Source organism: Nematostella vectensis, chromosome 7 (assembly GCF_932526225.1).
Source record: "Nematostella vectensis chromosome 7, jaNemVect1.1, whole genome shotgun sequence".
NCBI classification, from domain to species: domain Eukaryota; kingdom Metazoa; phylum Cnidaria; class Anthozoa; order Actiniaria; family Edwardsiidae; genus Nematostella; species Nematostella vectensis.
The window spans coordinates 1,861,890-1,886,333 of NC_064040.1; the positions used below are offsets into that span (position 1 = coordinate 1,861,890).

The following is a 24,444-nucleotide window of genomic DNA, read 5'->3' on the forward strand; positions in this document are numbered from 1 at the left end:
GGGTTTTCCGCGATGATAACACCGAGTACCGCCTGCAAGCAGGCTATCAGATGAAGAGGTACAGTCGATTGGTGGATGGGTACAGGCGTCAGATGGGGAGGTACAGTCGATTGATGGACGGGAACAGCCGTCAGATAAAGAGGTACAGTCGATTGATGGAGGGGTACAGTCCGATGGAGAGGTACAGGCAGTTGATGGAGGGGTACAGCCGTCAGACGAATAGGTAGAGTCGGATAATGGAGGGCTACATCCTTCAGACGAAGGATGTAGAAAGTCAGTTGAGCAGTAGTCCTGCGTCAGATGCAGAGGCACAGTCAATGTAAATAGCATGTGGTAATATCCAAAATAATACATTAGCCATGACAGTTGTAAATTATTTTGAATGATGCGAATTATGATACAAGACCAATTACAAAACGGTAATGCTGTTTGAAGTTTGTCTCTTCTGTATCAACATTTATATGTACAACATATTCATAAACATTTGAGCAAATTAGACAGTATCAATTGTACGGCGCTTTCTTTAAAACGGCCGCATTTTTACGAGAATGTCCAGGAGCTGTCGATCGCGCTGTCCGCCGTGGAATAGCGAGAGCTTCTGTTGTTGTTATTGTTATGTCTGTGGTTGGCGGTTAGTAGGATCACGTGGTATAGATCCTGTCGGTCTTTGTCACGGAGGCACTTCTGGATGTCGCCGATGTCGAGGTCTGTCTGGAGAAAGAGCTGGAGATAGGCGTTCTCTTTGTACGTATTCGACAACAAACTGTGATAGAAAAAACGCTTGTGTTAGTGACACATCAATATGCAAACACAAAAATGTCAGGGGACTAATATGACCAGAGAAACTACCTGCGCAACCACTGCTCTAAGCCTTCTTGACGATTCTTGATAAATTCGGTGTTGAATCTTCCAAACACTCTCTTTCCTGGTAGCGGCGGGATGCTCCTGCAATTATAGCAATTATCTATAGTAAGGTAATAGGTACGATACCACGGGCGTGTGGTCAGGATTTTCTAAGGTGGGGCGCGCATCCATACAGACAGAACGCACCAACAATTATAGCAATCTGTAGTTAGGTAATAAGAACGATACAAAGGGCGTGTAGTCAGAATTTACTAAGGTGGGGGCGCATCTATACAGACAAAACCCACCAACAATTATAGCAATCTGTAGTTAGGTAATGAGTACTATAAAGCAGGCGTGTAGTCAGAATTTGCTAAGGTGGGGTGCGCATCCGTAAAGGAGCAATTATAGCGGAGCCAAGCGCGGCCGCAGGCCGCGCTCGTAGCCCCATAGGCATAGAAATATGGTATAGGTATGCGACTTGGTTTTTGTGGTCATCGCGCGGGTACCCTGTGATGTCACTCGCCAGCCAGCCAGTCAGTCAGCCGCGCGACTCCCAGGCCCCACTCGGCCCCGAAATGGCGACTAAATACAAGCACGGAGCAAGGGGAAAGTTCTTGTCGATTATGCGATGATTATTTATTTTGCCTCAAATTTTGTGACTTAAGGATAAAGTCAACTAGAGGAGATCTACTAACATTCATTCACGCCAAGATTTATCTGGTTTTAGCTAGTAAATTTAAGCAAGTAACAGTTCACATTAAAAAGCGAACAGAACCACAAGAAAGCGACCAAAAAAACAATGCAAGGTGAGTTTTGGACGACGATTTGTATTGTCTATTGAGGATATGACAGTTATTAGGCTTTTTATTGTCCTTTTTGTATGCTTTGAGAATGCGAGTACTTAACTCAGTAATCAAATTATTTGAGCATAACAGGTTTTGTTTTGACATTCTTCGTTTTATCTATATTCTTGATTGTGTTGAATAAAATACAATACAACAAAAACTGGAATTCGTCTTGATTGTGTTGAGATATTTCATAAAGGCTACCCAATATCGTGTTGCATTTGTCAAATACTGCTAAAGAAGACCGTTCTTGTCTTTATATCCTGTGCTCTTAGTCCTAAGAAGATACATATCCTTAGAAGATACAGCAGCTTTTTCAACTTACAAGAGACATTTTCCTTACCGAGGATAAAAAAAAAAACTATTTTCAATATGTATTGTTGTTATTGTCTGCATCTTGCATCTCATGTGTTTATTTTTTTTTTCAAATAGTTGTGGAAAATTAGTTAGATTTTAAATGGCTTGATAAAAAGATTGTTTTCAAAGGAATAATAAATAGTTGTTTTCACTCTTTTATGAACCAGGAACTACCTGAGGGCCAAGATGAATGCTAAAGACTGGAAGACATGAGAATTAAAAATCATGTCTTGAAGAGAACAGTAGGATGTTCTTATTCACTAGTCATTTGATACCCCCACACCCATGGTCCCAGGGAAGGGGGGGGGGGTTTAAACTTTAATAAAAGCCTGTTTCCAAGTTAAGAGTCAAAAACAGTCAATACCACCACCCCTCTTGACATATTCTGGTTAAAAAGTGGACTAAAACCCCACATTCACCCCTGACTTCTGCGGGACCATAAGGGAGGGGGCGCAAATGACTAGTTCATTACTATGTGATTCAGCAGTACACACTCATAGGTTTTTTTAGAACAAGATACTTATATAATATAAAACTAAAAACAAACTTTTGCTTTTTAAATAATAAATCTGTAAAGAAAACAGTTTTCTATCAACCTAAAGTTAATGGGAAAGGGGATATTTTAGAAAAGTACTGAATATAACTATCACATTATTGTTATTATATTTTCTTTTCAAACATTTAAAGAAGAGTCATATTTTTTTCCTTTTTCTTCTCCCTGTTGACTATTTTTATGCAATTGATGCTCTTTGCTATTTCCCCTCTACACCAAAAATAAATTAATGAACAGATTTTATTTTTAAATTAGTAATTTCCATTTAGTACTCTCACTTATATCTTCTTTTTAGGATTTTCTAGGAGTCTCTTTCCTATTACATTTATTTTAGAGGTTTAGATTTATTTCATTGGAATAGTTGGATCCAGGGTTTCTCAAAACACCAAAATATAATGCATTACTGGATGTATATTCGTAGATATTAATTCCCATGGGGATGGAAAATCACCACTTAAAATGGTACATTAAAACTTCAGTATCTAAAATTGTGTATGACACTATATTCCATCTTTGAAATCCTGTTTCATCCATTGTTCTTCGCAAGGACAAAGCTTGTCAGAATGTAGCTTTACAAATGTACATTAATGGAACTTTTATTAAGGGGAACGGTTTTTTAGGGCAAGATACTCAAACTTTAAAACACTAGCAACAACCTTGTTCTTTTTCAATAATAGAATTCTGTTCACATAGCTTGGATAGCATAGACATGGCCTCTTTAGAGGCCTGTGGTGGTGAAAGGGTTAAGATAATGGGAAAGGGGAAATGTCAAGAAATGCTCAATCAAATTATTTTCATTACTGTTATATTTTTTTCACCAAACCTTTCAAGTTGAGTCAATTTACTTTATATCTCCTCTCCCGTCGACTATTTTTTAGTCAATTGATATTCTTTGCTTCCTCTCTACCCCAAACATAGATCAATGAAAGGGTTTGGTTTGAAATTGGAAGTTAGCATTTTAGCACTGTCAGTGATGCCTTGGATGTTTTTTTTTTTTTAGGATTTGCTTCCAAAATCAATCTGTTTTTTCTTCATTGCATTCATTTGGGAGTAGGCTACCAATAACAAGGCCACTATATGGTAAAGGGGGGTGCACCAATATGAAATGCATAAAAGGAGATATATTTTTGGATTTTAATTTCCAGACATTTTTTTGAATATTCGGTCCAATGAAGGAGAGAATCGCCTCTAAATCAATACATAAAAATCACAGTATGGCATCTAAACAGTCTAAATATATTATTTTAAATCTTTGGAATGCTGTTACATCCATGACATTTTCTGCACAAGGGCAAAGCTTGTCAGAGTATTGTTTTGATTAAAAAAATATTCATAATGGAACTTCTATGATGGGACATAAGAATTTACTATTAGACTCTTGACAACTTTGACAGCCATATCCACACCAGGAATTGTGTTTGTTAACTTTGATGTACTGCATAATTTAAATTATTGAATAAGGCCTAGATCCATTTGGTTGGTACAATAAATAAATCTCAGTAAAGAGCAGGATCCTAGATCCCCCAAAAATACCTCGATCAGTCAACACAAAAGGTGTTCAATGCTGGCTCCGCTTTTAGGCAGTGCCTAAATCTATATATTAGCTATCCATAATAAATTGAACATTAGATACGAGATTGCTTGATGATTCGGAGAAATAATTCGGTAGAACGGTTAGCAATCAAGCGAAATCTTTATAGTAAATAGCCTGATGTGCAGTGAAATCTTTAAACAGCTTCATGTTTTGTTATGCGTTGGACAAAAGACACAAAGACATAATCACTGGGAAAAAATGTTGAGGCTTTGAGACTTACGCATTTGGGAATTCTTTGACCAGTTTTTTTCTCAGCCATGCAAACTCAGAATATCTGCGTCGCACTGTGCACGCACCTAGTGTCTGAGTGCTGTCCTGATATAAAGCATTAAATCCATGATCAAACAATATGCCTAATCGATCTCCCTTGTCATATCAGAGGCATTATGTAAGCTCTACCCAGTAACATACTCCAGTCCACCATACCCTAGTCTCCTATACCCCAGTCTCCATGCCCCAGTCTCCCATATCCCAGTCCACCATACCCTAGATCCCCATACCCTAGTCTCCCATACCCCAGTCTCCCATGCCCCAGTCTGCCATACCCCAGTCTGCCATATCCTAGATCCCCATACCCCAGTCTGCCATACCCCAGTCTCCCATGCCCTAGTCTCCCACACCCTAGCCTCCCATACCCTAGTCTCCCATACCCCAGTCTCCCATGCCCCAGTCTGCCATACCCCAGTCTGCCATATCCTAGATCCCCATACCCCAGTCTGCCATACCCCAGTCTCCCATGCCCTAGTCTCCCACACCCTAGCCTCCCATACCCTTGCCTCCCATACCCTAGTCTCCCATACCCCAGTTTCCCATACCCTAGTCTCCCATACCCCAGTCTCCCATAACCCAGTTTCCCATACCCTAGTCTCCCATACCCCAGTCTCCCATGCCGCCGTAATTGGCCTCATTTTTCTAAGTACGTTTTTTTGGATGGAAGCCTTCCTATTAATCTTCTCTACCACCCGTATCTTTACCACATACCTCAGTTTCGATTTTGTAGTCTGTGTACTGCGCGCGCATGCCCTTTACATGAGTCCGCGGGTCTCGCACTGTCACGTGCATGTCACATGTTGCCCCACGTGGTGGTGATGACCAAAAGCACGCGTTGTCCGATACGTCCAGCGGTCCTTGTGTTCCAAGCCTGATCCCCAAATCCATCAAGTCTAAATATATACTGCAGTAGACAAAAGCCGCGTTTACTTAGCCACGAAGAATATTTCATGGAGTTTTTAAATATAATGCTCATCTAAGAATAAAAGTTCTGACCTAGATGGTCCCGCTTCTGCGGCAACAATTGAAAAGTATGGCAAAGAAAGAGGACTTAAATCGCGTCTGGAAAAACAAACGATGTGAATGATTGCCTGCCATGGTTACAGTAAAGACTCGGGTCGAAATGGTTATAGGCCACTAATGTACAGTAATAAGGACTGTGGGGTCGAAATGGTTATAGGCCGCTAATGTACAGTAATAAGGACTGTGGGGTCGAAATGGTTATAGGCCGCTAATGTACAGTAATAAGGACTGTGGGGTCGAAATGGTTATAGGCCGCTAATGTACAGTAATAAGGACTGTGGGGTCGAAATGGTTATAGGCCACTAATGTACAGTAATAAGGACTGTGGGGTCTAAATGGTTATAGGCCGCTAATGTACAGTAATAAGGACTGTGGGGTCGAGATGGTTATAGGCCACTAATGTACAGTAATAAGGACTGTGGGGTCGAAATGGTTATAGGCCACTAATGTACAGTAATAAGGACTGTGGGGTCGAAATGGTTATAGGCCGCTAATGTACAGTAATAAGGACTGTGGGGTCGGAATGGTTATAGGCCACTAATGTACAGTAATAAGGACTGTGGGGTCGAGATGGTTATAGGCCGCTAATGTACAGTAATAAGGACTGTGGGGTCGAAATGGTTATAGGCCACTAATGTACAGTAATAAGGACTGTGGGGTCGAAATGGTTATAGGCCACTAATGTACAGTAATAAGGACTGTGGGGTCTAAATGGTTATAGGCCACTAATGTACAGTAATAAGGACTGTGGGGTCGAGATGGTTATAGGCCACTAATGTACAGTAATAAGGACTGTGGGGTCGAGATGGTTATAGGCCACTAATGTACAGTAATAAGGACTGTGGGGTCGAAATGGTTATAGGCCACTAATGTACAGTAATAAGGACTGTGGGGTCTAAATGGTTATAGGCCACTAATGTACAGTAATAAGGACTGTGGGGTCGAAATGGTTATAGGCCACTAATGTACAGTAATAAGGACTGTGGGGTCGAAATGGTTATAGGCCGCTAATGTACAGTAATAAGGACTGTGGGGTCGAAATGGTTATAGGCCACTAATGTACAGTAATAAGGACTGTGGGGTCGAAATGGTTATAGGCCACTAATGTACAGTAATAAGGACTGTGGGGTCGAGATGGTTATAGGCCGCTAATGTACAGTAATAAGGACTGTGGGGTCGAAATGGTTATAGGCCACTAATGTACAGTAATAAGGACTGTGGGGTCGAAATGGTTATAGGCCGCTAATGTACAGTAATAAGGACTGTGGGGTCGAAATGGTTATAGGCCGCTAATGTACAGTAATAAGGACTGTGGGGTCGAGATGGTTATAGGCCGCTAATGTACAGTAATAAGGACTGTGGGGTCGAAATGGTTATAGGCCACTAATGTACAGTAATAAGGACTGTGGGGTCGAGATGGTTATAGGCCGCTAATGTACAGTAATAAGGACTGTGGGGTCGAAATGGTTATAGGCCACTAATGTACAGTAATAAGGACTGTGGGGTCGAAATGGTTATAGGCCACTAATGTACAGTAATAAGGACTGTGGGGTCGAAATGGTTATAGGCCACTAATGTACAGTAATAAGGACTGTGGGGTCGAAATGGTTATAGGCCACTTATGTACAGTAATAAGGACTGTGGGGTCGAGATGGTTATAGGCCGCTAATGTACAGTAATAAGGACTGTGGGGTCGAAATGGTTATAGGCCACTAATGTACAGTAATAAGGACTGTGGGGTCGAAATGGTTATAGGCCGCTAATGTACAGTAATAAGGACTGTGGGGTCGAAATGGTTATAGGCCGCTTATGTACAGTAATAAGGACTGTGGGGTCGAGATGGTTATAGGCCGCTAATGTACAGTAATAAGGACTGTGGGGTCGAAATGGTTATAGGCCACTAATGTACAGTAATAAGGACTGTGGGGTCGAGATGGTTATAGGCCGCTAATGTACAGTAATAAGGACTGTGGGGTCGAAATGGTTATAGGCCGCTAATGTACAGTAATAAGGACTGTGGGGTCGAAATGGTTATAGGCCGCTAATGTACAGTAATAAGGACTGTGGGGTCGAGATGGTTATAGGCCGCTAATGTACAGTAATAAGGACTGTGGGGTCGAAATGGTTATAGGCCACTAATGTACAGTAATAAGGACTGTGGGGTCGAGATGGTTATAGGCCGCTAATGTACAGTAATAAGGACTGTGGGGTCGGAATGGTTATAGGCCGCTAATGTACAGTAATAAGGACTGTGGGGTCGAAATGGTTATAGGCCGCTAATGTACAGTAATAAGGACTGTGGGGTCGAGATGGTTATAGGCCACTAATGTACAGTAATAAGGACTGTGGGGTCGAGATGGTTATAGGCCGCTAATGTACAGTAATAAGGACTGTGGGGTCGAAATGGTTATAGGCCACTAATGTACAGTAATAAGGACTGTGGGGTCGAGATGGTTATAGGCCGCTAATGTACAGTAATAAGGACTGTGGGGTCGAAATGGTTATAGGCCACTAATGTACAGTAATAAGGACTGTGGGGTCGAGATGGTTATAGGCCGCTAATGTACAGTAATAAGGACTGTGGGGTCGAAATGGTTATAGGCCACTAATGTACAGTAATAAGGACTGTGGGGTCGAAATGGTTATAGGCCACTAATGTACAGTAATGGGGACTGTGGGGTCGAAATGGTTATAGGCCGCTAATGTACAGTAATAAGGACTGTGGGGTCGAAATGGTTATAGGCCACTAATGTACAGTAATAAGGACTGTGGGGTCGAAATGGTTATAGGCCGCTAATGTACAGTAATAAGGACTGTGGGGTCGAAATGGTTATAGGCCACTAATGTACAGTAATAAGGACTGTGGGGTCGAAATGGTTATAGGCCGCTAATGTACAGTAATAAGGACTGTGGGGTCGAAATGGTTATAGGCCACTAATGTACAGTAATAGGGACTGTGGGGTCGAAATGGTTATAGGCCGCTAATGTACAGTAATAAGGACTGTGGGGTCTAAATGGTTATAGGCCACTAATGTACAGTAATAAGGACTGTGGGGTCGAAATGGTTATAGGCCGCTAATGTACAGTAATAAGGACTGTGGGGTCGAAATGGTTAAAGGCCACTAATGTACAGTAATAAGGACTGTGGGGTCGAAATGGTTATAGGCCGCTAATGTACAGTAATAAGGACTGTGGGGTCGAAATGGTTATAGGCCGCTAATGTACAGTAATAAGGACTGTGGGGTCGAAATGGTTATAGGCCGCTAATGTACAGTAATAAGGACTGTGGGGTCGAGATGGTTATAGGCCGCTAATGTACAGTAATAAGGACTGTGGGGTCGAAATGGTTATAGGCCACTAATGTACAGTAATAAGGACTGTGGGGTCGAGATGGTTATAGGCCGCTAATGTACAGTAATAAGGACTGTGGGATCGAAATGGTTATAGGCCGCTAATGTACAGTAATAAGGACTGTGGGGTCGAAATGGTTATAGGCCGCTAATGTACAGTAATAAGGACTGTGGGGTCGAGATGGTTATAGGCCGCTAATGTACAGTAATAAGGACTGTGGGGTCGAAATGGTTATAGGCCACTAATGTACAGTAATAAGGACTGTGGGGTCGAGATGGTTATAGGCCGCTAATGTACAGTAATAAGGACTGTGGGGTCGAAATGGTTATAGGCCGCTAATGTACAGTAATAAGGACTGTGGGGTCGAAATGGTTATAGGCCGCTAATGTACAGTAATAAGGACTGTGGGGTCTAAATGGTTATAGGCCGCTAATGTACAGTAATAAGGACTGTGGGGTCTAAATGGTTATAGGCCACTAATGTACAGTAATAAGGACTGTGGGGTCGAAATGGTTATAGGCCACTAATGTACAGTAATGGGGACTGTGGGGTCGAAATGGTTATAGGCCGCTAATGTACAGTAATAAGGACTGTGGGGTCGAAATGGTTATAGGCCACTAATGTACAGTAATAAGGACTGTGGGGTCGAAATGGTTATAGGCCGCTAATGTACAGTAATAAGGACTGTGGGGTCGAAATGGTTATAGGCCGCTAATGTACAGTAATAAGGACTGTGGGGTCGAAATGGTTATAGGCCGCTAATGTACAGTAATAAGGACTGTGGGGTCGAAATGGTTATAGGCCACTAATGTACAGTAATAAGGACTGTGGGGTCTAAATGGTTATAGGCCGCTAATGTACAGTAATAAGGACTGTGGGGTCGAGATGGTTATAGGCCACTAATGTACAGTAATAAGGACTGTGGGGTCGAAATGGTTATAGGCCACTAATGTACAGTAATAAGGACTGTGGGGTCGAAATGGTTATAGGCCGCTAATGTACAGTAATAAGGACTGTGGGGTCGGAATGGTTATAGGCCACTAATGTACAGTAATAAGGACTGTGGGGTCGAGATGGTTATAGGCCGCTAATGTACAGTAATAAGGACTGTGGGGTCGAAATGGTTATAGGCCACTAATGTACAGTAATAAGGACTGTGGGGTCGAAATGGTTATAGGCCACTAATGTACAGTAATAAGGACTGTGGGGTCTAAATGGTTATAGGCCACTAATGTACAGTAATAAGGACTGTGGGGTCGAGATGGTTATAGGCCACTAATGTACAGTAATAAGGACTGTGGGGTCGAGATGGTTATAGGCCACTAATGTACAGTAATAAGGACTGTGGGGTCGAAATGGTTATAGGCCACTAATGTACAGTAATAAGGACTGTGGGGTCTAAATGGTTATAGGCCACTAATGTACAGTAATAAGGACTGTGGGGTCGAAATGGTTATAGGCCACTAATGTACAGTAATAAGGACTGTGGGGTCGAAATGGTTATAGGCCGCTAATGTACAGTAATAAGGACTGTGGGGTCGAAATGGTTATAGGCCACTAATGTACAGTAATAAGGACTGTGGGGTCGAAATGGTTATAGGCCACTAATGTACAGTAATAAGGACTGTGGGGTCGAGATGGTTATAGGCCGCTAATGTACAGTAATAAGGACTGTGGGGTCGAAATGGTTATAGGCCACTAATGTACAGTAATAAGGACTGTGGGGTCGAAATGGTTATAGGCCGCTAATGTACAGTAATAAGGACTGTGGGGTCGAAATGGTTATAGGCCGCTAATGTACAGTAATAAGGACTGTGGGGTCGAGATGGTTATAGGCCGCTAATGTACAGTAATAAGGACTGTGGGGTCGAAATGGTTATAGGCCACTAATGTACAGTAATAAGGACTGTGGGGTCGAGATGGTTATAGGCCGCTAATGTACAGTAATAAGGACTGTGGGGTCGAAATGGTTATAGGCCACTAATGTACAGTAATAAGGACTGTGGGGTCGAAATGGTTATAGGCCACTAATGTACAGTAATAAGGACTGTGGGGTCGAAATGGTTATAGGCCACTAATGTACAGTAATAAGGACTGTGGGGTCGAAATGGTTATAGGCCACTTATGTACAGTAATAAGGACTGTGGGGTCGAGATGGTTATAGGCCGCTAATGTACAGTAATAAGGACTGTGGGGTCGAAATGGTTATAGGCCACTAATGTACAGTAATAAGGACTGTGGGGTCGAAATGGTTATAGGCCGCTAATGTACAGTAATAAGGACTGTGGGGTCGAAATGGTTATAGGCCGCTTATGTACAGTAATAAGGACTGTGGGGTCGAGATGGTTATAGGCCGCTAATGTACAGTAATAAGGACTGTGGGGTCGAAATGGTTATAGGCCACTAATGTACAGTAATAAGGACTGTGGGGTCGAGATGGTTATAGGCCGCTAATGTACAGTAATAAGGACTGTGGGGTCGAAATGGTTATAGGCCGCTAATGTACAGTAATAAGGACTGTGGGGTCGAAATGGTTATAGGCCGCTAATGTACAGTAATAAGGACTGTGGGGTCGAGATGGTTATAGGCCGCTAATGTACAGTAATAAGGACTGTGGGGTCGAAATGGTTATAGGCCACTAATGTACAGTAATAAGGACTGTGGGGTCGAGATGGTTATAGGCCGCTAATGTACAGTAATAAGGACTGTGGGGTCGGAATGGTTATAGGCCGCTAATGTACAGTAATAAGGACTGTGGGGTCGAAATGGTTATAGGCCGCTAATGTACAGTAATAAGGACTGTGGGGTCGAGATGGTTATAGGCCACTAATGTACAGTAATAAGGACTGTGGGGTCGAGATGGTTATAGGCCGCTAATGTACAGTAATAAGGACTGTGGGGTCGAAATGGTTATAGGCCACTAATGTACAGTAATAAGGACTGTGGGGTCGAGATGGTTATAGGCCGCTAATGTACAGTAATAAGGACTGTGGGGTCGAAATGGTTATAGGCCACTAATGTACAGTAATAAGGACTGTGGGGTCGAGATGGTTATAGGCCGCTAATGTACAGTAATAAGGACTGTGGGGTCGAAATGGTTATAGGCCACTAATGTACAGTAATAAGGACTGTGGGGTCGAAATGGTTATAGGCCACTAATGTACAGTAATGGGGACTGTGGGGTCGAAATGGTTATAGGCCGCTAATGTACAGTAATAAGGACTGTGGGGTCGAAATGGTTATAGGCCACTAATGTACAGTAATAAGGACTGTGGGGTCGAAATGGTTATAGGCCGCTAATGTACAGTAATAAGGACTGTGGGGTCGAAATGGTTATAGGCCACTAATGTACAGTAATAAGGACTGTGGGGTCGAAATGGTTATAGGCCGCTAATGTACAGTAATAAGGACTGTGGGGTCGAAATGGTTATAGGCCACTAATGTACAGTAATAGGGACTGTGGGGTCGAAATGGTTATAGGCCGCTAATGTACAGTAATAAGGACTGTGGGGTCTAAATGGTTATAGGCCACTAATGTACAGTAATAAGGACTGTGGGGTCGAAATGGTTATAGGCCGCTAATGTACAGTAATAAGGACTGTGGGGTCGAAATGGTTAAAGGCCACTAATGTACAGTAATAAGGACTGTGGGGTCGAAATGGTTATAGGCCGCTAATGTACAGTAATAAGGACTGTGGGGTCGAAATGGTTATAGGCCGCTAATGTACAGTAATAAGGACTGTGGGGTCGAAATGGTTATAGGCCGCTAATGTACAGTAATAAGGACTGTGGGGTCGAGATGGTTATAGGCCGCTAATGTACAGTAATAAGGACTGTGGGGTCGAAATGGTTATAGGCCACTAATGTACAGTAATAAGGACTGTGGGGTCGAGATGGTTATAGGCCGCTAATGTACAGTAATAAGGACTGTGGGATCGAAATGGTTATAGGCCGCTAATGTACAGTAATAAGGACTGTGGGGTCGAAATGGTTATAGGCCGCTAATGTACAGTAATAAGGACTGTGGGGTCGAGATGGTTATAGGCCGCTAATGTACAGTAATAAGGACTGTGGGGTCGAAATGGTTATAGGCCACTAATGTACAGTAATAAGGACTGTGGGGTCGAGATGGTTATAGGCCGCTAATGTACAGTAATAAGGACTGTGGGGTCGAAATGGTTATAGGCCGCTAATGTACAGTAATAAGGACTGTGGGGTCGAAATGGTTATAGGCCGCTAATGTACAGTAATAAGGACTGTGGGGTCTAAATGGTTATAGGCCGCTAATGTACAGTAATAAGGACTGTGGGGTCTAAATGGTTATAGGCCACTAATGTACAGTAATAAGGACTGTGGGGTCGAAATGGTTATAGGCCACTAATGTACAGTAATGGGGACTGTGGGGTCGAAATGGTTATAGGCCGCTAATGTACAGTAATAAGGACTGTGGGGTCGAAATGGTTATAGGCCACTAATGTACAGTAATAAGGACTGTGGGGTCGAAATGGTTATAGGCCGCTAATGTACAGTAATAAGGACTGTGGGGTCGAAATGGTTATAGGCCACTAATGTACAGTAATAAGGACTGTGGGGTCGAGATGGTTATAGGCCGCTAATGTACAGTAATAAGGACTGTGGGGTCGAAATGGTTATAGGCCACTAATGTACAGTAATAAGGACTGTGGGGTCGAAATGGTTATAGGCCACTAATGTACAGTAATGGGGACTGTGGGGTCGAAATGGTTATAGGCCGCTAATGTACAGTAATAAGGACTGTGGGGTCGAAATGGTTATAGGCCACTAATGTACAGTAATAAGGACTGTGGGGTCGAAATGGTTATAGGCCGCTAATGTACAGTAATAAGGACTGTGGGGTCGAAATGGTTATAGGCCACTAATGTACAGTAATAAGGACTGTGGGGTCGAAATGGTTATAGGCCGCTAATGTACAGTAATAAGGACTGTGGGGTCGAAATGGTTATAGGCCACTAATGTACAGTAATAGGGACTGTGGGGTCGAAATGGTTATAGGCCGCTAATGTACAGTAATAAGGACTGTGGGGTCTAAATGGTTATAGGCCACTAATGTACAGTAATAAGGACTGTGGGGTCGAAATGGTTATAGGCCGCTAATGTACAGTAATAAGGACTGTGGGGTCGAAATGGTTATAGGCCACTAATGTACAGTAATAAGGACTGTGGGGTCGAAATGGTTATAGGCCGCTAATGTACAGTAATAAGGACTGTGGGGTCGAAATGGTTATAGGCCGCTAATGTACAGTAATAAGGACTGTGGGGTCGAAATGGTTATAGGCCGCTAATGTACAGTAATAAGGACTGTGGGGTCGAGATGGTTATAGGCCGCTAATGTACAGTAATAAGGACTGTGGGGTCGAAATGGTTATAGGCCACTAATGTACAGTAATAAGGACTGTGGGGTCGAGATGGTTATAGGCCGCTAATGTACAGTAATAAGGACTGTGGGGTCGAAATGGTTATAGGCCGCTAATGTACAGTAATAAGGACTGTGGGGTCGAAATGGTTATAGGCCGCTAATGTACAGTAATAAGGACTGTGGGGTCTAAATGGTTATAGGCCGCTAATGTACAGTAATAAGGACTGTGGGGTCTAAATGGTTATAGGCCACTAATGTACAGTAATAAGGACTGTGGGGTCGAAATGGTTATAGGCCACTAATGTACAGTAATGGGGACTGTGGGGTCGAAATGGTTATAGGCCGCTAATGTACAGTAATAAGGACTGTGGGGTCGAAATGGTTATAGGCCACTAATGTACAGTAATAAGGACTGTGGGGTCGAAATGGTTATAGGCCGCTAATGTACAGTAATAAGGACTGTGGGGTCGAAATGGTTATAGGCCACTAATGTACAGTAATAAGGACTGTGGGGTCGAGATGGTTATAGGCCGCTAATGTACAGTAATAAGGACTGTGGGGTCGAAATGGTTATAGGCCACTAATGTACAGTAATAAGGACTGTGGGGTCGAAATGGTTATAGGCCACTAATGTACAGTAATGGGGACTGTGGGGTCGAAATGGTTATAGGCCGCTAATGTACAGTAATAAGGACTGTGGGGTCGAGATGGTTATAGGCCGCTAATGTACAGTAATAAGGACTGTGGGGTCGAAATGGTTATAGGCCGCTAATGTACAGTAATAAGGACTGTGGGGTCGAAATGGTTATAGGCCGCTAATGTACAGTAATAAGGACTGTGGGGTCTAAATGGTTATAGGCCGCTAATGTACAGTAATAAGGACTGTGGGGTCTAAATGGTTATAGGCCACTAATGTACAGTAATAAGGACTGTGGGGTCGAAATGGTTATAGGCCACTAATGTACAGTAATGGGGACTGTGGGGTCGAAATGGTTATAGGCCGCTAATGTACAGTAATAAGGACTGTGGGGTCGAAATGGTTATAGGCCACTAATGTACAGTAATAAGGACTGTGGGGTCTAAATGGTTATAGGCCGCTAATGTACAGTAATAAGGACTGTGGGGTCGAAATGGTTATAGGCCACTAATGTACAGTAATAAGGACTGTGGGGTCTAAATGGTTATAGGCCACTAATGTACAGTAATAAGGACTGTGGGGTCGAAATGGTTATAGGCCACTAATGTACAGTAATAAGGACTGTGGGGTCGAAATGGTTATAGGCCGCTAATGTACAGTAATAAGGACTGTGGGGTCGAAATGGTTATAGGCCACTAATGTACAGTAATAAGGACTGTGGGGTCGAAATGGTTATAGGCCGCTAATGTACAGTAATAAGGACTGTGGGGTCGAAATGGTTATAGGCCGCTAATGTACAGTAATAAGGACTGTGGGGTCGAAATGGTTATAGGCCGCTAATGTACAGTAATAAGGACTGTGGGGTCGAGATGGTTATAGGCCGCTAATGTACAGTAATAAGGACTGTGGGGTCGAAATGGTTATAGGCCGCTAATGTACAGTAATAAGGACTGTGGGGTCGAAATGGTTATAGGCCACTAATGTACAGTAATAAGGACTGTGGGGTCGAGATGGTTATAGGCCGCTAATGTACAGTAATAAGGACTGTGGGGTCGAAATGGTTATAGGCCGCTAATGTACAGTAATAAGGACTGTGGGGTCGAAATGGTTATAGGCCGCTAATGTACAGTAATAAGGACTGTGGGGTCGAGATGGTTATAGGCCGCTAATGTACAGTAATAAGGACTGTGGGGTCGAAATGGTTATAGGCCACTAATGTACAGTAATAAGGACTGTGGGGTCGAGATGGTTATAGGCCGCTAATGTACAGTAATAAGGACTGTGGGGTCGAAATGGTTATAGGCCGCTAATGTACAGTAATAAGGACTGTGGGGTCGAAATGGTTATAGGCCGCTAATGTACAGTAATAAGGACTGTGGGGTCTAAATGGTTATAGGCCACTAATGTACAGTAATAAGGATTGTGGCAAGCAGAGGAAGACGATGCACTCAGCGCTCAAGTCACAAATCACTATTGTTTGTTTTTCGTTTTTGTAGTATACAAATAAGTAAATAGATGCTTAAAAGGACTTGATTCTATTAGCGATGAGTGTTTCTGTTCTCCCCAGACCGTAAAACTTGGTATTTCCGGGTCGTAGTTCTAGAGGAAAACGGCGAAAATATATCAGACAGATTGCATTTCACGTCTGACTATTCTTTTTGTAGAAAATACTTTCGTAAAATGTCTTGGAAGTTAGGAAAATATGAATTCTCTACATTGATGTGACAAGTATTCGATCATTGTATCTCGGTTATATCGATGGAGGGACTAGAGGTGTAGCGTATGCGGTAAAACTGTATAAACAACATCCTCAATTGGCAAAGCCATGAGCTAAACGAGTCGAAGATTGACTAAGGAATTCCAATATAATGGTCTTGTACTGATTATTTCATACGATGCAAATACCTTAGGCTATTGCTTTCTTCCGAATCTTGTCCTATTGGCTTCTGACTTTAAGAATGAGTGTCAGAATGAGTGTAAGAATTCAAGAATGAGTGTCATTAAAAAATGCAATGTCATGTCAAGCGAGGTGTGAAGCGTAAATACAACTTTTACACAGGGTCTGAGCGTGGTTCATGCGAGCCTCTGAACAATCTATACAGGGTGCCTCAAAAGCTCGTTTCGTCAGAGAGAACAATCTATACAGGGTGCCTCAAAAGATCGTTTCGTCAGAGAGAAAGAGAGAAGTGGATTGATAGAAGGGAACAGCTTATTCATGAAAAGGTAGAGTAGATTGACGGAGGGGTACCATGCCGTCAGGTACAAAGATGCAGTCGGATGATGGAGAAGTGCTGCCGAAAGATGGAGGGGTACTACCGTTAGATGAAGGGGTACAGTCGGATGATGTAGAGGTGCTGCCGTTAGAAGGAGGGGTACAATCCGCTGATGGAGAGGTGCTGCCGTAAGATGGAGGGGTAAAATCGGCTGATGGAGAGGTGCTGCCGTAAGATGGAGGGGTAAAATCGGCTGATGGAGAGGTGCTGCCGTTAGAAGGAGGGGTAAAATCGGCTGATGGAGAGGTGCTGCTGTTAGAAGGAGGGGTACAATCGACTGATGGAGAGGTGCTGCCGTAAGATGGAGGGGTACTGGCCAGATAAAGGGGTACTGTCGGCTGATGGAAAGTTACTGCCGTTAGATGGAGGGATTCAGACAGTTGATGAAAGGGTGCAGCCGTCAGATGGAGGGGTACAGCCGATTGATGAAATACCAGTTGTAAAATATTCTGAATGATGTAAAATATGACTTAAAGAACGTTAATGCTGTCTGAAACTTTTCTTATCAGCCTAAATATTTGCAACAACATTAAAACCGTTGATTAAAATAGACTAACCAACTGTTTTAACTGAAATATTCTAATTCTTAGTAAAAGATTCATAATCATTGAAAGTTATCCACGGTCACATTTTTGCACTTCCGCTTTTTCTTTGCTTGTCGTGATAACCAAATAACTTGTTTTTGTATTACTAAGCTTCTACCCTAGATAATACCATGATCCATCTGTAGCCTCTAGGAACTACTAGTAGCTCCTAACAAAGGGCACCCTCACAACACAGAAAGCACTTCGTATTCTTCAATCTGTCGTCTTAACCGTCTCTCTCTCGAGCGCCGTTTGCCGTCGCTCGATGCCATCGCATACACGGTGTAAGTGTCCCTTGTGTTTGCAGACACGGCAAACGAGTACTCCACTAACTTTTCGCATTCCCGATAGCATGCCAATGCAGGGACGACCCGCTTGCACGGCCCTCGCTCCAAACTCACTACATCTTTGCTGGAAAATTCCAAATCGTTTGTGCTAAAACTCCCCGTTGCCGAATCCTCACTGGTAGCGTCGAAGCTGAGCTCACAATTTACCGTCGTGCCTCTATTTGATTGATCGCTGAAACAATCCGATCCCTCGTCATCTGCGTTGTATCCCGAGCGCTGGAAACTTTGTGTGACGTCACAAGTGCTCAGGCTGCTACAGATGCTGTCGATCGCGCTGTCCGCCGTGGAATGGCGAGAGCTTCTGTTGTTGTTATTGTTATGTCTGTGGTTGGCGGCTAGTAGGATCACGTGGTATAGATCCTGTCGGTCTTTGTGACGGAGGCACTTCTGGATGTCGCCGATGTCGAGGTCTGTCTGGAGAAAGAGCTGGAGATAGGCGTTCTCTTTGTACGTATTCGACAACAAACTGCGATGGGAAACGCGCTTGCGTTAGTGACATATTGACTCCAAATGTCAAAGGGGCGAACTAGCTCAAAGTGCTGAGCGGGAGGGAGACACAGTAGGCACGAACAGCCAAGTGGTTGCAACGTAGCTTTTTAAACTGAACTCAGGGTTCGGCTCACACACATACTAAATCATAATTTACAAGCGTTATATATATATATATATATAGTCGTATCTATTTACTTAGCTGTCACCAACAAACAAGGCCTCCGGGAACAAAGGAGTCATAAATATTGACACAATAATTATTTAGATTTACAAGAAGATAAAAGTCTTACAATAAGATTCCGTCGATTGGAACGTAGAGAAAGAGTTAAGGATAACTGGTTGAAGGTAAAATATCTAAGAATAAATCGACGTTTAAGTATAGAAATTGTGTTACAAAGTCCAGGAAAAGTGCTTGTTTACTAAGGATAAACAGCGTGGGACGTGATGATGCTACTTTGTGCGCATGCCCAAGCTTCGGCAGATGGTATTAGCCTTTAATAAGGAAAAGGTGGGAATCTCTGTCAATATTTAGGTATAGACGGAGGGAAGAAGATTGGATGTTTGTTCAGCAACCACGTTGCAGTTTTTGTTTTAAATTTAAATATTTCCTGTTTCTAAATATCCCAAAAATGTTTGGCACAACACTTTGTATATAGCCATTTCAAAAAAACGTTGTCCATATAAGAGCGCGTAAGCGTACGCTCAAAGACCGCGAGGCAGTCTGGGAAGATTTGTTCACCTGCCAATATTCTACAAACAAAATGATTTCGAATGCATTTGAAACATTTATCTGCCTCTTTGAAGACAGAGCAACATGTTTAGACTTCATCCGTATCATGGCGAAGCCGCGTTATGGTCTAAACGGTTCGTTTTGTGCATGCTGCGTGGCGGTATGGGCGCGTGTCGCACTAGACAACGTTTTTTGAAATATAAACTTGAAGTCTGTCGATCGTACTTGAGTAACGCTTGCCTGACGCTTGCGTGACTTAGGCCACGAAACACTATGCAAATGAGATATTAAATATCACGATGAATTTCAACCCATCCACAAATTAAAACTGCTCATTTCTCTTTTTAAAGTATCAAATAATAGAGGGAGAGTTTAATTTCTAGAAATGACGAGAGTTTTGAATATTCAAAAAAAAAAAGCGTTGTCACACAAGTGGGACCTACGGGATTCTCGTATGATTTTTCACTGTGTTATTGCGGAAAACATCTATGCCTTTGGCGGGATGGTCTTCACAGTCAATCCTCCCACCCCTCCTCCAGCACAGGGTTGGTAATGCGACCCAAGATCAAGCTACCTGCGCAACCAGTGCTCCAAGCCCTGTTGACGATTCCTGATAAATTCGGTGTCGAATCTTCCAAGCACTCTATTTCCTGGTAGCGGCGGGATGCTCCTGCAATTATAGCAATTATCTATAGTAAGGTAATAGGTACGATACCACGGGCGTGTGGTCAGGATTTTCTAAGGTGGGGCGCGCATCCATACAGACAGAACGCACCAACAATTATAGCAATCTATAGTTAGGTAATGAGAACGATACAACGGGCGTGTAGTCAGAATTTACTATGTTGGGGGCGCATCTATACAGACAAAACGCACCAACAATTATAGCAATATGTAGTTAGGTAATGAGAACGATACAAAGGGCGTGTAGTCAGAATTTGCTAAGGTGGGGGCGCATCTATACAGACAAAACGTACCAACAATTATAGCAATCTGTAGTTAGGTTAGGTAATGAGTACGATACAACGGGCGTGTAGTCAGAATTTACTAAGGTGGGGGCGCATCTATACAGACAAAACGCACCAACAATTATAGCAATCTGTAGTTAGGTAATGAAAACGATACAACGGGCGTGTAGTCAGAATTTACTAAGGTGGGGGCGCATCTATACAGACAGAACGCACCAACAATTATAGCAATATATAGTTAGGTAATGAGGACGATACAACGGGCGTGTAGTCAGAATTTACTAAGGTGGGGGCGCATCTATACAGACAGAACGCACCAACAATTATAGCAATCTGTAGTTAGGTAATGAGTACGATACAGCGGGCGTGTAGTCAGAATTTACTAAGGTGGGGGCGCATCTATACAGACAAAACGCACCTACAATTATAGCTTTCCATTACAAATGTTTCGATAAGAGATTGCTTGTGGCAAGGCGTATTCAGCTAAGGGAACCTGAGAAGTTAAAAATAGTCTATCTTTCACTTGCGAGTGCTGTGTTGGTAAGATTTGTGACGTCACAGGAAACAATCTTTCAGTGGGTTAAAAAAGGACAGAAAACCCGGCGAATTAGGCTGATATTTTCTTAGAAAAGCGCACAAGTAACCTTTTAAAACCACTTGAAAGAAATCCCTACAATCCTGAGGGAATCATTAATTAGCTGCATGTGAAGGACATGTCCGAAAAGTCTGTGAAGTCCGTAATCTGAAGATAAGTGAAATCTCATTTGTAGTCTGTGCAGTGCTGCAACACTTACGCATTTGAAAACTCTTCGGCCAGTTTTTTTCTCAGCCATGTGAACTCGGAGTATCTGCGTCGAACTGTACAGGCACCTAGAGGCATGATGTCAGAACTGCCCTGTAAAAAACCAATAGATATATGATTAAACAATATCCCCAGTCCTTTTAGAGGCATGATGTCAGAACTGCCCTGTAATAAGCCATTAAATATATAATTAACAGGGGCGGATCCAGAAGTTTAAAAAGAGGGGGTGGGGAAGCAAAAGCCATTAGATTTATGAAATATCCCTAGTCATATCAATCAGAGATAAAATGTCCGAATTGCCCTGTTAGGGTCTCTCTCCCATTCCATTTTGCTATCTTGTTGGGGTCCCATCTCCATTTTGTTATTTTGTTGGGGTCCCATCTCCATTTTGTTATCTTGTTGGGGTCCCATCTCCATTTTGTGATTTTGTTGGGGTCCCATCTCCATTTTGCTATCTTGTTGGGGTCCCATCTCCATTTTGTTATCTTGTTGGGGTCCCATCTCCATTTTGTTATCCTAGCAAATCATCGCTGGGCCGCACCTTTGTTTTAATTTTGATTTAATATTCAAAAACAAATTATGTGAAGAATTCTAGACACACATCTAAAACAAACTTGTATACTTAGCAAAATCAATCGAGAATGTCGTAGAACCTTCTCAAGATCAGGCAATGGAAAAGATTTTCCACATCCGGTATTTTTCCAGTATAAAATGGCGATCCCTTATATCAACTGTTCAGGGGTCGCTCGCCCAGTACCCAAGGTATGTTACAAGCTCTTAGGCCAAAATTTTCTTCGCACTCAGAGTAGGGGGGGGGGGGGGGGGCACCTCTGTCACCACCGACACCTTTACCAAGCTTTACCACATACCTCAGTTTCGATTTTGTAGTCTGTATACTGCGCGCGCATGTCCTTAACATGAGTCCGCGGGTCTCGCACTGTCACGTGCATGTCACATGGTGCGTCACGTGATGGTGTTGGCTTAGACCAAAAGCACGCGCTGTCCGATATGTACGGCGACCTTACATCTGATGCCATGCTCCGGGTGCAGCTATGGGTTGGGACATATGGATGGTAAACACCTTTTTCACCGAGCATTTCTTTAGCAATAGACACGAATTTTAAAAACAAGTTCCAGTTCGCATGTGTATCGCGCGCATGCGCAGTACGCATGCCTCTGTAACGACTAGGTATTTTTTTGCAAAATAAGTGCTATTAATGTACAGAATCACATGTGCTATTAATGTACAGAATCACGTGTGCTATTAATGAACAGAATCACATGTGCTATTAATGAACAGAATCACATGTGCTATTAAAGTAACACGAGTACCCAATTTATAAACTGTTTTTTTTAGCATTTGCGAGTGAATCATATATTTTGGCGAAACTTTGTGTGCCCATGCGTATGACGTCTGAAATGTCAGCAAAACAACTCTGTTTTCACAGAGGCGGAAACCATCAACAACTTCAACTTTGTGTTGATTTTTTCCCGTCTCTGGATACTGCAATAACATAAGGTGGTTCCGCTGACAAAACAAACTTCGAGATGACATGAATTAGATGAAGGAGCACTTCGTTCACTAATGGCTATCAAGTCCAAAACTGCTCATCTCATTCCATTCGGATAAAACAAATGTCTCAATACGTCTCGAATTTGTGAAAGAAATAGCCGCATCAAATTTGCTTTTTTGTTGTGTTCGTAGTCTATCAAAGTAAAATTGTTCTTAGATCATTTGCCAAGTACTCGAATAAGGCGTCGTTTTAGATCACGGAAGCATCGAAAGAAAACAATGACTCCTGATATCTTTGAGACGGATATCTGATTTCGTCGAATAAAATGACTGAATGACAACGCTTGATACTTTATAATCAGAATATATATATATATATATATATATATATATATATATATATATATATATATATATATATATATATATATATAATCAAATAATTTTTTTTTGCAAATTATATAATAAAAACTATAAATAATAACAATTATCCACTATGTATTTATTTCATGTATATGGTTATCTTTCGAGTTATTGATGTATAAGCGAGTTATTCATATTCTTTATCGTATGGGCAACAAAACATTAACCATAAACAAACCATAAATTATAATCCAAAACACTGGCTCCCTACAAGGCAGCAAAGCCATATGCCATAAGCTAAGGGTGGTTTTAATATTATACAGATTATGTCGTTTGCACCATACAAATACCTTCGACTAGCTCTCCTGGGAGCCCTGTCGGTCGCGATGGCTTCTCACATACAAGTCCTTCTATAGCTGCGCGATGTTAAGCGGCTTGTGAAGGTCCTATATATAACTAAAGCGTGAATCATGCACGCCTGCACAAGGCACTTGTACAAAGCCCGAGGAGATTGGAGAGCTGAACGCGCTTTCGGATATGTCACGACCGAGGGCACAGATCACCTGGAAATCTGTCTGAGAGAAGAGCGTATTTTGTAAAACTAAGGGGGTATAAGATGTCTGACTTCACGTTATAAATAGCCACCCCCACCCCACCCCCCTCAACAACCCGAATGACGACGGCACACAAGATTTCTGGCGTGCGTTGCCAAATCTTTCATTTAGTGCGCTGCTAAATCTTTCTTTTATGCGCGGCTTAAACTTACTTGTGCGCGTCATCGTTCCTTCCCCGCCGTCAATCCTAAGGTCCTAGGCGCGGTCCCAGGACTTGCATAGATGGTGAGTCATGGGTTTTATAGGTATCAAAGTGATATCACTTCTGATGACAAGATATTCACTGCCTGGAAAATAGGTGATTTATAATTCCTCTTTTGTACTTATAGAAGCGCCATCTCCTGACCATTTGGGAAACACCAAGTTTCATATACTATTCATAGGATCCAATATAGGGATATAGGAATTAGCATTTCTTGGGATCGGCATGCACGAAAAAAAAAAAACATTCGAGACAGTGAAGGTGGGTTCTTCACTAGAACACAAGCGTGTTCTAGTTCGTTGTAGCCCGTGCCATTTGCTCTGGGACTGACACGATGGTTTTAACTTTCTTATTCAATAAGGGCCTGCAATCTGCTGTTTCAATTTGTCTATCAAAAGCTTTTGACATGTCACCGCTTGGGTTGATTATAGATAAGTTACGGCCGTTTGCGGATGAGGGCACATGCAAATTATTTGAAGATTTTTTGACAGGGCTAGTCTCCTTTGCAGCCATCCGCGTTCCCCCCCCGCGACTGAAAAAGAAAAAAAACAGAAGTTCCCACGCTGAAGGTCTTGAGAATGATCCAAAAGTAAATACACAATTAATTCCTTATTTAGAAACAAGAAGCATGTTAGAAAAGAAACACAATTTAAGCTTTGATATGAACACGAGACGATTGCTATTT

The 24,444-nt window shown here is 42.4% G+C and overlaps 1 protein-coding gene across 3 annotated transcripts; it reads right to left on the reverse strand.

Moving 5' to 3' along the window:
- Window positions 1–360: 360 nt before the first annotated feature.
- LOC5511988 (sorting nexin-10) lies at window positions 361–24,101 on the reverse strand. Of its 3 annotated transcripts, XM_048730027.1 has the most exons (10): window positions 23,710–24,101; window positions 23,294–23,518; window positions 21,937–22,117; window positions 21,060–21,160; window positions 19,872–19,967; window positions 16,777–16,821; window positions 5,177–5,369; window positions 4,416–4,510; window positions 850–945; window positions 361–763 (listed from the first exon to the last, which is right to left on the reverse strand). In XM_048730027.1, the coding sequence occupies exons 3-10, from the start codon at window positions 22,102–22,104 to the stop codon at window positions 541–543; spliced, it is 1,017 nt and encodes a 338-aa protein (XP_048585984.1). In that variant the 5' UTR covers window positions 22,105–22,117; window positions 23,294–23,518; window positions 23,710–24,101; the 3' UTR covers window positions 361–540. The 3 variants fall into 3 exon arrangements, with proteins under 3 accessions (XP_048585984.1, XP_048585986.1, XP_048585985.1); XM_048730029.1 differs by lacking the exon at window positions 16,777–16,821 and having other exon boundaries at window positions 23,710–24,097; XM_048730028.1 differs by lacking the exons at window positions 361–763; window positions 850–945; window positions 4,416–4,510; window positions 5,177–5,369; window positions 16,777–16,821 and adding an exon at window positions 17,629–18,541 and having other exon boundaries at window positions 23,710–24,082.
- Between the last annotated feature and the right edge of the window lie 343 nt (window positions 24,102–24,444).

What these genes read in the sequence shown, in the direction of transcription:
- LOC5511988 (XM_048730027.1), bottom strand. Translation starts at nt 22,104, where the DNA reads ATGGCATCAGATGTAAGGTCGCCGTACATATCGGACAGCGCGTGCTTT. An exon ending in GCCGAAGAGTTTTCAAATGC is followed by an intron (nt 19,968 to 21,059) that starts GTAAGTGTTGCA and finishes CTATAATTGCAG; the next exon opens with GAGCATCCCGCCGCTACCAG. An exon ending in ACTACAAAATCGAAACTGAG is followed by an intron (nt 4,511 to 5,176) that starts GTATGTGGTAAA and finishes GCTTTATATCAG; the next exon opens with GACAGCACTCAGACACTAGG.